General features: G+C 44.9%; 1 protein-coding gene across 6 annotated transcripts in view; it reads left to right on the top strand.

Annotated features, from left to right (window-relative positions):
• The window catches only part of msi2b (musashi RNA-binding protein 2b), a 483,338-nt gene that overhangs the window by 454,230 nt on the left and 15,925 nt on the right, over positions 1 to 13,183 (top strand). For 2 of the 6 annotated variants that reach the window (XM_052035979.1, XM_052035978.1), the window contains exons 13-14: positions 8,397 to 8,459; positions 10,689 to 10,897. In XM_052035979.1, the coding sequence (XP_051891939.1) occupies positions 8,397 to 8,459; positions 10,689 to 10,897 (272 nt within the window). The remainder of the gene's footprint in view (positions 1 to 8,396; positions 8,460 to 10,688; positions 10,898 to 13,183) is intronic. The other 4 variants (XM_052035983.1, XM_052035980.1, XM_052035982.1 and 1 more) reach the window with 2 other exon arrangements.

The following is a 13,183-nucleotide window of genomic DNA, read 5'->3' as shown; positions in this document are numbered from 1 at the left end:
TGTACTGTGCTGTAATGTTCTATGTTCTATATTGGGTGCCCTAGTCACTTCTGGTGCTCTAATCATATTGGGTCTCCTGGTTGTATTGGATGCCCCAGTTGCATAGGGTGTCATGGTCACATTGGGCACCCTAGTCGTTTTCAGTGTCATAGTTGCATTGGGGGTCCTGGTCATATTAGGTGTCCAAGTCACATTGGGCACCCTAGTCGTATTGGGTGTCCTCGTTGCATTAGGTTTCCTAGGCATGTTGGGTGTCATAATCACATTGGGTATCCTAGTCACATTGGGTGTCCAAGAACTACTCACCAGATCAGTTGGAAGCCCTACTCTACTCATTATATAAAGTAGTGCTCAATATATTATGCTATCTTTGGCAACATTGGATGACGAGATCAAAGGAAAAAGAAATGAAATTCCACAGAGGTTTGCTAAGTTTCCAGCAGAAACTGGCGACTACTCAACCAGAGCATGAAGCCCCATCATTTTATTCATTCACAGAACTTCGGCGTCATTAGCAAGGACAGCATTTATTGCCCATCCCCAAGGAGACCGGAACTGAGTGGCTATCCATTCAGTGGGACAATTAAGAGTCTGTCACAATAAGTGGGTTTGGAGTCACATAAAGGCTAGGCCTGGGTGAGGACAGCAGATTTTCCTCACTAATAGACAGGAGTGAGCCAACGGTTTTTTATTCCCCAGGAACCACATTTAGTGATAATGCAACGGCCAGCCAGTGCAGGGATGACTGGATAGTTCCCCCGTCACAAGATTGATTTTATGCGCAGAATTATATGGAAGTATCCTTGACTCTCTGTAGGTTTCTGGAGAATTGACCCTGCTGTTATTAAGAGAAGCTATTGTAATTCACAGAGAGATGAATGGGCCCTTTGACCTATTAAGTCTATAAATTGGTAAATTAATTGGTAAATTGGTTTATTATTGTCACATGTACTGAGGTACAGTGAAAAACTTTGGATTGCATGCCATCCATACAGATCATTTCATCACATCAGTACTTTAAGGTAGTACAAGGGAAAACAGTAACAGAATGCGGAATATAGTGCACAGAGAATGTGCAGTGCAGGCAGACAATAAGGTGCAAGGCCACAACAAGGTTGATTGTGAAGTCAAGAGCATCTTATCGTACAATAAGATAATCGTACTGTAAATAGTTTTATGGAGCTGCAATTAATCCTAATGTTTCCGTGAGTTATATATTGTCAGCTTGTATTTTGTCAGGTTTGCTATGTTTTGTCTGCCATTTTTTAATCGATTTTATTTAATTTAATGAGTGTGATTCAGATTCAGATTAGTTTATTGTCATGTATTGGTATTGGTATTGGTTTATTATTGTCACTTGTACCAAGGTACAGTGAAAAGCTTGTCTTACAAACCGATCATACAGGTCAATTCATTACACGGTGCAGTTACATTGAGTTAGTACAGATTGCATTGATGTAGTACAGGTAAAAACAATAACAGTACAGAGTAAAGTGTCACAGCTACAGAGAAAGTGCAGTGCAATAAGTTGCAAGGTCACAACAAGGTAGATCCTGAGGTCAGAGTCCACCTCATTGTATAAGGGAACCGTTCAATAGTCTTATCACAGTGGGGTAGAAGCTGTCCTTAACCCTGGTGGTACGTGCCCTCAGGCTCCTGTATCTTCTACCCGATGGGAGAGGAGAGAAGAGAGAATACTCTTTTCCCCCTCTACATTCATCCCATTTACCTACATTAGGACCATATCCTTCTACACCTTGCCTGTCTAAATGCCTCATACACATAGTAATCATATCAGATTCCGCCGCATTCTCTGGCAATGCGTTCCAGATGTCAACCACTCTGTGTGTAAAAGAACCTTCCCCTCAGATCCCCTTCAAAACTCCTTCCTCTCACCTTAAAACTATATCCTCTTGCTTTCAATACCCTTACTATGGGAAAAAGATTTTGTCTATCTATGCCCCATCCTATACACCATCTAATTGTTCCCTCTGCTCTTCAAATTGACCTATTTTTAAGAATAATTTGAATTGTTTACGGTATATAATTGACTTTTTACTGTCAACTATTTAATCTGTACACCACCTAACACTCTGGCTGACACGGAATTGTCACTATATGCTTTCTCCATGAAAAGCTATTAGTTTCATGGTCACTTCATATTCCAGATAATTTGAATATCCCAGGATGCCAGGCTTGGCTTTGAACTCACAGCTTCTAGATCAATGCTGCTGGCCACTGGACTACTCATCCAATATCCTCAAGCACAATAATTATGGTAACACTTCCCCAAAATGGAACTCTGCTGGGATTACCTCATGACAGAGAGGCAGAATCCTTAAGGAATATCAGGGGCAGGTCATTTGTACCTTGCTGTGCGTTTCAACCCCTGATGGGGGCTTCTTGTCAGGGTGGAATTCCCAACACCTCACTCCTGTAGCCTGTAAGGGTCAAGCTGGTGTCAGTAAAACTCTTGTCTAGGAGTTGGTCTGGAGGGTTGCATAGACAGGGGGGCTGGAGTTTGGCTGGGATCCGGGAATCACCCTCCAACCCTACATCTCTACAAAGCTACAACCTTCCAACCCTCAACTGTGGGAGACGTGGTAGCACAGTGGTTAACTTACTGGAGTAGCTATGGGAGTTCTGATCATTGATTCAGGTACATGAGTTCAAATCCCACCATGGCAACTGGGGAATTTAAATTAATTAAATAAATGAGAAATTTTTTTTTAAAAATTGACATCAGTAACAGTGACCATGAAACTACCAGACTGTTATAAAACTCATCTGGTTCACCAATGTCCTTTAGGAGAGGAAATCTGTCATCCTTACCTGGTCTGTCCTATATGTGACTCCAGGCCCACCAATGTAGTTGACTCTTACCTCCTTCCCTGTTGAGGGGCAAGTAGGGAGAGAAAATAAATGCTGATATTGTCAGTAACATCCACCTCACAGGAGTGAGTAAATTAAAAATAAAATTAAATCAGATGAGAAAATAAAATAGCCATTTTTCTCTGGACACTGGACAACAAAGAGCAAACTCTCGGAAAATACAGAGGTGGGGAGGGTTCCCAACAGGCAAATGTGCTTTAAAAACAGGTTAGCAATGAAAATTTCTGCCTCATTAATGACTTCTGCTTCCTTATAAATATCCACAAAAGCATTTAAGGATTGAATTTAATTATATGCATCTATTATAACTGCTGGGGCCTGGCTTTTGTGAATCCACATAGGCACATCTCCCTCCTACTTGGAGGTTTAACTGGGCGGCAATTGCTGTGGTAGCAATACTCACAATGCAAATTATATTAATCACCTTTAAAAGTGTTTGCAAGTCAGATATAAGCAGAGGAAGCCATTTACATATTGCACTCATTAAAAAGTGGAAGTGGGGGAAAGAGTTACTGGGCATACACTGTCTGGAGTTTAGAAGAACAAGTGGTAATTTTATTGAAACGCACATAATTCTTGTGGGGCTTGGCAGGGTGGGTACAAGGGGATGTTTCCCCTGGCTGGGTCATCTAGAACCGGTGGACTGGATGTGGTAGGCACAGTATTAAAAGTAAGGAGTCAGCCATTCAGGGTTGAAAAGAAATTTCTTTGTCTGGATGGTGGTGATTTTGGAAATCTCTACCAGAGGGAGCTGCAAAGTTTTAGTTGCTTAGCAATTGTTAGAAATTGAGGAAATCTAGGGATCTGGGATTAATGGTGGAGCGGGAAGGATGGGGGTGCATCTCATTGAAACCTACCGGATACTGAAAGGCCTGGAGAGCGTGGACGGGGAAAGGATGTTTCAATTAGTAAGACAATCTAGGATCTGAGGGCACAGCCTCAGAGTAAAGGGACATCCCTTTAAAACTGAGATGAGGAGGAATTTCTTCAGCTAGAGGGTGGTGAATCTATGGAATCTTTTGCAGCAGACGGCTGTGGAGGCCAAGTCATTGGGTGTATTTAAGGCAGCGATTGATAGGTTCTTGATTGGTAAGGGTTACAGGGAGAAGGTGGGAGAATGGGGTTGAAAAAAATATCAGCCACAATTGAATGGCGGAGCAGACTCGATGGTCCAAATCCCTCATATATCTTATGGTCTTATGGACTAAACTTCCTCCTCCTGCTCTTATTTGTTGCGTTCTTATGTTTTGTTAGTGTAACCAAGAGTCAAGAAAGAATTTGGCCACATTGGGACTGAGTGAAAATACGAGCTGCCGTTTCTTGTGTCCTGACTGGGCAAACAAGAGGGAGCAAGGGGCCTTTCTTCTCTGAAAGCAGAGAGGGCTTAGAATCTTATTGCATGTCTGGTGACCATTCAGCCTGTCATGACTCTGCTCACCTTTTAAAAGCAATCTTGTTGAGCTCCACATCCCGATAATCTTGTACAATGTGTCCTCTTTTATGATCCTGTCCTACTGAGTTTTGAGAAGGAAGATTGAGGCCACACAGTAGATGGTACAGAATAGGCTCTCCAGACCTGGCAAGGTGCCCCGGGGCTACCTTGAACCTACATGTTGGGCTGAGATGAACTTACCTTTTGCAGAGACCGAGGAAAGAACCAGTCAGCGGAGAACTCCTCGCAGGTAAGTTCACCATGCTGGACTTAGTTGCCAGTGTTTCTGACCTCCCACTCCAATGTGGGACTCAGCACTGAATGCTGAGGTTGAAACTGAGAGGTTTGGATACTCTTTGTGTCAGGCCCCTCGACTAGTGCATCAAGTTGTGCCCCATTCCTTTGAAAGCAGTGGCTCATTGGCTTATTCAATTTGAATGGAGAAAGTAAATGTTTTTTTTCCTTCATGTTAATTAATTTTATGGTTTTTAGTTTACAGCAGTTAAATGTCCTTATAAATAATTATTGCTGTTTCTTTAAATAACTTTAATTTTCTTAATGGTTCTGATTATCAGAGACATTTTGAAGCAGTTGAATACTTTGACAGCAGGCTGGCAAAAAGTTCATGGATCTGCCACCTGAGGCCTAGTTGCCGCTCACAGACCAGCCTCCAGCTCAGTTAGACCCAAGGGGGTACGAGTGGTTAGTTTGGCCACAAGGAGCAGACTAAAGGCACAGCTTAAGCACGGTCTGGCCCAATGTATTGAGCACTAGGCATATCTTCCTGGTGTGATTGCTCATATCTTCCCAGTGTGATTGCTCTTTACCCTTGTGAAACTGGGAAGGGGTAACACTGCAGATGCTAACCTAATGCCAGTTGATCCAGTGGTTAATGATTGGTGCAGGTCCTGTCCCCACAGGCCTTTTCTGCCGGGTTACAGTAAATTATAAAGACATGTCCACCTACTCCCCATTCACCTGCCCAAAATTCCATCATAATAACACATAGTCACTAATTAATCCAACAGGAGGAACTCAAGAGTATGGTGGTGCAATGGTTAATGGACCACAGATAATATAGATAACATAGAACACTACAGCACAGTACAGGCTCTTTGGCCCACAATGTTGTGCCGACATTTTACCCTGCTCTAAGATCATATCTAACCCTTCCCTCCCACATAGCCCCCTATTTTTCTATCATTCACGTGTCTACCTAAGAGTCTCTTAAATATCCCTAATGTATCTGTCCATAGTCAGAACCAAATCTCTAAAGATATGAGTTTGAATCCCACCAGGGCAGTTGGGGAATTTAAATTGAATTAAATGCATTTTTATAAATATTTTTAACAAGTTACTCTAAGGGTGTTGAATCTCTGGAATTCTTTAATCCAGAGAATTGTGGAGGTGAGATCACTGAAGGTAGTTAAAGAGGAGGGAGATAAGTCTTGCCACGTACAGCAGTGGAGGCCAGATCAGTGGGGGCGTTCAGGGAGGAGATAGATAGATATCTAAATAGTCAGGATATCAAGGGATATGGGGATAAGGCCGGAAATTGGGATTAGAATAGGTTTTTTTTCTTCTTCTTCCCCCATTTCTCATTTCTATTTCCCTTTCCTTGGAGCAGACTCGATGGGCCAAATGGCCTGCTTCTGCTCCCTTGCCTTGTGATCTTGAAGATCGGGGAATTGAGGGCTTTGGGGAACTGGCACAGAAGAAGAGTTGAGGCCTGGGGCAGATGAGCCAGGATCATATTGAATGGTGGGGTAGGTTTGGGGTCGGGGTTCCAACCAATGTACTCTTGCACCTGTGTTCTCAGTAAACATGAACATGGAACTGCCAGATTAATATGGTGAACGTGGATCACTAATGTACTTCAGGGAAGGAAATCTGTCATCCTTACCCGACCTGCCCACTCCCACCAACGCCGTTGACTCTGACGCTCCCTCCTCAGTTCAGAGGCGATTTGGGGTGAGCAAAAAATGCTGGCATCGCCAATGCTGTCCACCTGCCAAGAGTGAATAAATAAACAAATGTGGAATTGCTCGCAGTGTGTGGTGGAGGTGAATGGTGGAGATATGTCTCAGAGAAGAATGGATAATTGCTGGGGGAGGGAGGGACAGAAGAAATGCAGATGGGGTTGTAAAGCTGGTGCAGCACCAGAAGGGAACATTCAGCCCATCGAATCCGTGACTGCTTTTTGTAAGAGCAGTCTGGTTAGTCTCATTCCCTGCAGTCCTCCAGACCTTTGTTTTGAGTACTTGCCCAGATCCTTATTGAAAGCCACCACTGAGTCTGCTTCCACCAGCTTGTTAAAATATTGGGCGGCATGGTAGTGTAGCGGTTAGCGTAATGCTATTACAGCGCCAGCAACCCGGGTTCAATTCCCACCGCTGTCTGTAAGGGGTTTGTACACTCTCCCTGTGTCTGCGTGGGTTTCCTCCGGGTGCTCCGGTTTCCTCCCATATTCCAAAGACGTATGGGTTAGGAAGTTGTGGGCATGCTATGTTGGCGCCGGAAGTGTGGCGACACTTGCGGGCTGCCCCCAGAACACTCTACGCAAAAAGATGCATTTCACTGTGTGTTTCAATGTACATGTGACTAATAAATAAATATCTTAAATAAGTATGTTATATATCATGTAGAGGGTGATGAAGAGGGAGAAAGATGGATGGTGTATAGTTAGGGTTAGAGACTCAATGGTGCAACTGTAGGCTGTGCTGGGGTTACAAATGTGACTTCTGGACACCCCTACATACGAACAAGCTCCCGCAACGTTTTTTAAATTCAAAAGTCCAACATACATATGTTCGTTCCTACGAACGGCAGAACCAGTTTCATCACTCTCCACCTTTAGTGATTGTTCTTTCTTATCAGTCTTATGTGCTTTTGATGCCATTCATTACAATACTGCGGCGGTACGGTTACCATATCAAGTGATTTGTGTGTATTTTTGGGCAAAATTGACTTATGGACGTCTGTAAAAATGGAACCCGTTCATTAGCTGAGGACAGCCTGCAGCTGACCTCCATTGCTATCCATTGGCAAGTCATGAAGGACAATGAATCTGAACACTTAATGTCTCGTCAAGCCACGTAGCCAAAGGTGGGACCTCCCCCTTTTCCCAGGGCAGTGAATGTTGCCACATCACTGGCACAGCTGCTGTGATCTAAGGGGCACTGAAGCACCTGATTCCTTCAGAACAAGCTGCCAGAGGAGGTGCTAAGTTACATTGTTTAAAAGACATTTGAACAGGTACTTGGATAGGAAAGGTTCAGAGGGAAATGGGCAAATGGGATTAGTGTAGAAGGGCTTCTTGGCCGGCATGCACGAGTTGGGCCAAAGGGCCTGCTTCCATTGCTGTACAATTCTACAAATCTATGGTGAAAGCATCAAAGGGGAAGGATAACCACACAGATTGTCCCTGGTTGAGGAGTGACCCACAGACCTCTGCTCCAGTCTACTACCTGTGGCCGAGAGCAAGGTGCCTGACTCAGCAGGAGTTGGAAGGCCCTTCAAACCTTCAATCAGGAGTCACCAAGAGAGTGAGAGAAACTTATTATGCCTCAGAGGTAACCAGGTTTGCTGGCAAGAGCCCGACATAGTTCAGAGTGGTGAGCCAGTTGGATGAAGCAAGATGGTTGAGATGGCCTTGTCTGTGAATCTCTACTGGCAAAGAATAATAACCTTGCTGGTCATTTTCTAAAAAGGCTTGTCATCTTGTTGCTTGGTCGGGAGGGTGAGGACAGTGTAGAGGAACGGGACCTGCCTAACTGCCTGACTAGCCTTAAGGTTCCCGGAAAATGAGGACACTGGCATTTCCTGGGAAACAATTGCAGAGCAGTGACATCATGCCGACAGCATCGGCAGCGAGCTAATTCCCGGGGTTTTCAACAAGATGGCAAGGGCTCTTTGGATAAAATGTCATGCATCACGCAATGTATGGTGGGGAAGGGGGGGAGGTGGGGGAGAATAGTGTGACGGTGGTACAGTCAAACCTGTCCTAATGGTCACCTCAATTCAAGCAGCTAGCTCTTCTCAGAACCAACAGATTTCTAATTTAATTAAATAGGGTCTGCACCTGGATTAAACAGCCAGCTGCTAGCGTGGCCCCAACCACTGGTAAAAATGACAGGTAAGCCATGTAAGTAAATTGGAACCTGTGTCTTAGAGATTAACTTACCCCGTTAGGATTCCCATCCTGGGGGGGTGGAGTTGGGTTAAAGGGTGTCATCTTCTTAATTATTCCCCCACCACCTCACCTTTCAACATTCCCATCTGGAACACTTCCAAGCACCCACCTCAAGTATCTACTTGGTCCAGACCCCAAAGGTGACCGTTTAATACAGGTTTCACTGTAATCTGATGCGGAGCTTCGTTTCGATAAGCAATGCCCCACATGTAGCTTAGTGGAGGTTGGGTGGGGGAGGGAATGGTCTGAGCTGGGGTAGGGGTGGGGGCGGCGCTGAGGTGAGGGGCTTGGGTATTGAGTAGAGGAATGGAGGTGAGACATTGCCAAGGCAAATCGGAAGCTGGGCTCAACCATCGCTTTCCGCTTCTGATCGCACCGGAATTCCCATGAGGAAGGGAAAATGGGACCGGTTTCGACCATCATCAGGGATACTCGTTCCTGTCGGCAATGACATCATCGACATCGAGAGGCGCCGGTGGACTTGTGGAGTCTGGGCTAGCTTGTGGATTTGTTTAGGGATGGCGCAGTACGGAGGTGATCCCAGGGAGGGAGTGAGGGCTGGGTAGAGTTGGCGGTTGTCTCTGCTTGATCTTGATAATGTCCATATACTTACACAGGAGAACAGTGATGTGGCCAATTGAGAGGTAGCAAAGGTTGGGATGTCCCTGTGTTGTCTGGTTAACTTCTCAGCTCAGGGTGACCACTGACTTGTGTTACTTTTTGACTTCCCTTTTCCCACCTCTAACTTAAAAAAGTTTAGGCTTTCTTCAGAGTTTTCATGCTAACTTTGTGATGTAAAGACCCACCAGGAAGTGGCAACCAACCACCAACGGCTGGGCCAAACTTAGTTCAAAGTTTAGTGTCCAAGACCAAACATTTCAAACTTTGATGTGAAGTCCTTGGTCCCCAGAGGAAGTTTGGGTTCCTGAGAGTCATGGTATCCACCAACAGCGCTTGCTTCTTCTCCCACCACACCCCCCCCCCCCCCCACCCTTCTGTGAGCTCTCTCGGTGATAGCGCTGTGATGTAACCCCTTCACCATCTTCTCCTCAACCGGAGCATCTGATTGGACAAGGAGGAGAGGAGACGTGACCGTCAACAGTTGAGTTTGAAGGAGGGGCCGGTCCCTCATTGGAACGTCAAAAGCCGGGTTACTCGGTTGGCAGAGATGGTCCCATTCGCCAATGATGTAACAGATACAAGTTGGGCCCTGCCGAGATTCTGAAGCCTTTCGAGCCTCTTTAGTGGTGTATGTGCAGTGTGATCGAGGACACAATGGGGGTGAGAAGGGACTCTACTCAGCCTCTCTACACCAGGTCGCATTTCTGTTCCCATTAGCTTCGTTTTGAAAGAGAGCCAGGCAGGTTTTGGCAGGCATAGGGTTGTTAACTGGGCAGTTAATTGGGCTTTGTCTGTGCTACACTATTACCCGTGTCAGTTTTACCTCCTGTCTCGGGATGACTTTTGCTCCTCACTCTTCCCCACAGTGGTGAGTTGTCTCTCCCTCTCTCTCTCCCTCTCTCTCTCTCTCTCTCTCTCTCTTTCTTTCTCTGTCTCTCACCATGGGCTTTAATTCTTGGTGACATTCCCTCCCCATGTACTCCCCTCTGTCTCCCCACTTAAACAATAAATCTGCTTCCCAATTCACTCTCCCAGAGGATGGAAGAGCTTGGGGGGAGAGGGGAGGGGTTTGAGAAGGTTAGCCCAGCCCTCACACAAACTGACCTGTCTGCCCGTAAACCTGTCCTAGAACTGTCGTCCTTCTGTGTTAGACTCTAGATCCTGTTCACTGTAGCTGCCATTTATTAACCTGCTGTGTCGTAAAACACTAGCTCCTTTGTAGATTGCATGAGATGTGAATGCTGTCTCATCACGGCCTGGTCGACAGATTGTTACCTCTGCATGAGCATCAGATCTGAAGTGATGGAGGATGAACACGGTGGCCCCTGGTCTCTGTGTTGGGTGAGGAGGGATGGGGGCGTGGGGTGGGGTCTTCTGAGCTTTCTTAGCCGTAGTGACGGGCTGACTCTCGTAAGTACTGCTGTTGTCTTATCGCATGGCCTTGGACTGAGTGTTAGATGACTGAGCCTTAGGCTGTCATTAGTATTTGGCTTTGTACCTTATGCATGCTGGGCCCAAGCCTCATATCCCAATTTATTCTCTGCACACCAGTCCTGAATAGCTACAGTGCTCAACCGAATTATGGCGCCCCTGCTTCCCCAGTAGGCACCAACCCAGCCCGACATGGCGGATTCCCAGGAGCCAACAGTCCTGGCCCAGTGGCTGAGATCTATGGTACAGCCAGTCAAGACTCTGGTGTTGGTAACTACATAAGCGCCACCAGTCCCCAGCCCGGCTCTGGTTTTGGACACAGCATCGGGGTAAGTGAGCTTTTGTTTCACCCCTACCCTCCATCTCCCCCCACCCCTTCCCCCTCTGCTTCCTCCCCCCCCCCCCCACCCCACCATTCCCCTCTGTCCTATCTGTTCTTGCCTAATACAAGCATTTGGTCTGAAGCTAAAACTGTACTAAACTAAACGAGCTAAGAGACAATTGCAACCATGACCTCTGACCAGAACTGATGCCTTCCTTTCAGTGGCTGGATGGCTCTTTGTACCCGCTGGTATATACTTACCGGTGTACTTAATGTGCTTGGTACCAATGTCTGTGAGTCCTGGCATTAATTTAAGAATCAGGCCAAAAAGAAAACTGATTTACTGTTTTATTGTAATCCAAAGAGAGAAGAAGTGGCTATCTAGTGGAAGCCAATTAATGACAGGAAAATGCCTGTAAGTCTGGTGACTGAGAATCACATGGACATCTCCCGTGGCTCTTATCAAGTGCCACTTTAATTTATTGGGCTCAAAGGGGGCAGTCCCTTCGTGAATTATTCCTCCCTCTCCAAAAGCTGATGGGCAGAACTCCACAGCCCATCTTGGTGATGTCCTCAGGAATTAACACCAGATTCCCCATCCTGGGCGCAAGGCAGGGTCAGAGGTCATGGGGACTTTCATCTGGAGTGTGTTATCTGTGTCTCCTGAGCAGCTGATGTTGTTGCATTTTCATTTTTGTTGGTTTAACAACGTAATTGTTGATTTGAATGGGGTGTTGGGGGGAAATATTTTGAGAGAAAGTATGAGAGATATATTTTTAGTGTGTGTGGATTTTATAAGTTCCATGACGTACGTTTTGTCCTTTAGCTGTTAAGCCATGTAACGGTAATAATTTTCATATCCAAGGCACAGGCGTCCTGTACAGGTATATAACAGAAAGTCTACGAGGTACAGTTAGGGCACACATCCCATGTGGATGAATCACAATGTCACACTCCAGAAGGTTCAGTAACTCTAACAATTAATACTGAATGTTTGTTGTTTACCTTGCAGTTTATTTTTAATTAAATGCATGGTTAGCATTGCTTAAAGAAAGGGAAACAAAAATATTTCTGTCTGAAAAATGAAGCCTGAATCTCAGCCTTGAAGTAGGATGTTGCACACAAGACAGAGGGTGTCCCAGGTACCAGTTACAGGACAGGGAATATTAAACGCTACGCACAACATGAAAGGGGGAATATTAAACATTACGCACAACATGAAAGGGGGAACACTAAACGTTACACAGACATGAAAGGGGGAATATTAAACGTTACAACATAAAAGGAGGAATATTAAATGTAATATACAACATAAGAGGGGAAATATTAAACGTTAAGCACAACATGAGGGGGAGAATGTTAAATGTTACATTCCACACAAGAGGGGGAATATTAAATGTTATGAACAACACAAGAGGGGGATTATTAAATGTTACGCACAATATGAGAGGGGGAATATTAAATGTTACACACAACATGTAAGGGGGAATATTAAATATTTTTCACAGCACAAGAGGATGAATGTTATACATTACACTCACCAAGAAATGGGGAATTTTGAACATTACACACATCATGAGGGGGGAAATGTTAAACATGATGCACGACAGAAGAAGGGGAATATTAAACATTACACACAACACAGAGGGAATATTAAATGTGACAAACAACACGGAAGGAAGAAGAACAACATAAGAGCATGAATGTTAAATGTTGCACAGGACCCAAGAGGGGAAATATTAAGCTTTACACTAAGTACAGTAGTGGATTGTAACACATTGCACACACCAGGAGAGGAGACATTGTTCAATGTTATAAAGGCAGGAATGTTGAACATTACACACAACAGCAACAAAACCAGGGCAGCTATAACAGGCAGCAAGGGAAACTGTAACTGTTAGACCCTTGCTATGGGCTGTCTTGACCTGTCACCCATGTGATGAGGGCCTGGTTTAAGTGAACAGCACATTTGCAACTAGGAATAAAGGCCAAACTTGTGTAGGTTTTTTTTATTTAGAAATTAAATACAAATATCACCACAGATCTAAAAATAATGCCAAAACAGAATGGTTATATTTTGGATCAAGTCACGATATTATTTCGTCAATGTAATTTGGAAAGCTTGAATTGGCAAAGCAACAGAAATGCTTTTGTTGCGTTTTCCTTAAGGCTTGTTTTAATGGATGACCTTATACTGTGTGCAGCATGTCTGGCTGAACGATTGCCTTACTGATGATCCTAGTGGACAGTGTTTGCGTTGGTCTGTGGAGGCTGTGATCTTCTATCCTCAATC

The sequence above is a fragment of the Pristis pectinata genome, chromosome 21 (genome assembly GCF_009764475.1).
Source record: "Pristis pectinata isolate sPriPec2 chromosome 21, sPriPec2.1.pri, whole genome shotgun sequence".
Lineage (NCBI taxonomy): Eukaryota > Metazoa > Chordata > Chondrichthyes > Rhinopristiformes > Pristidae > Pristis > Pristis pectinata.
Note: the sequence above shows the minus strand (reverse complement) of the source record. Positions and strands in the feature narration are given on the sequence as shown.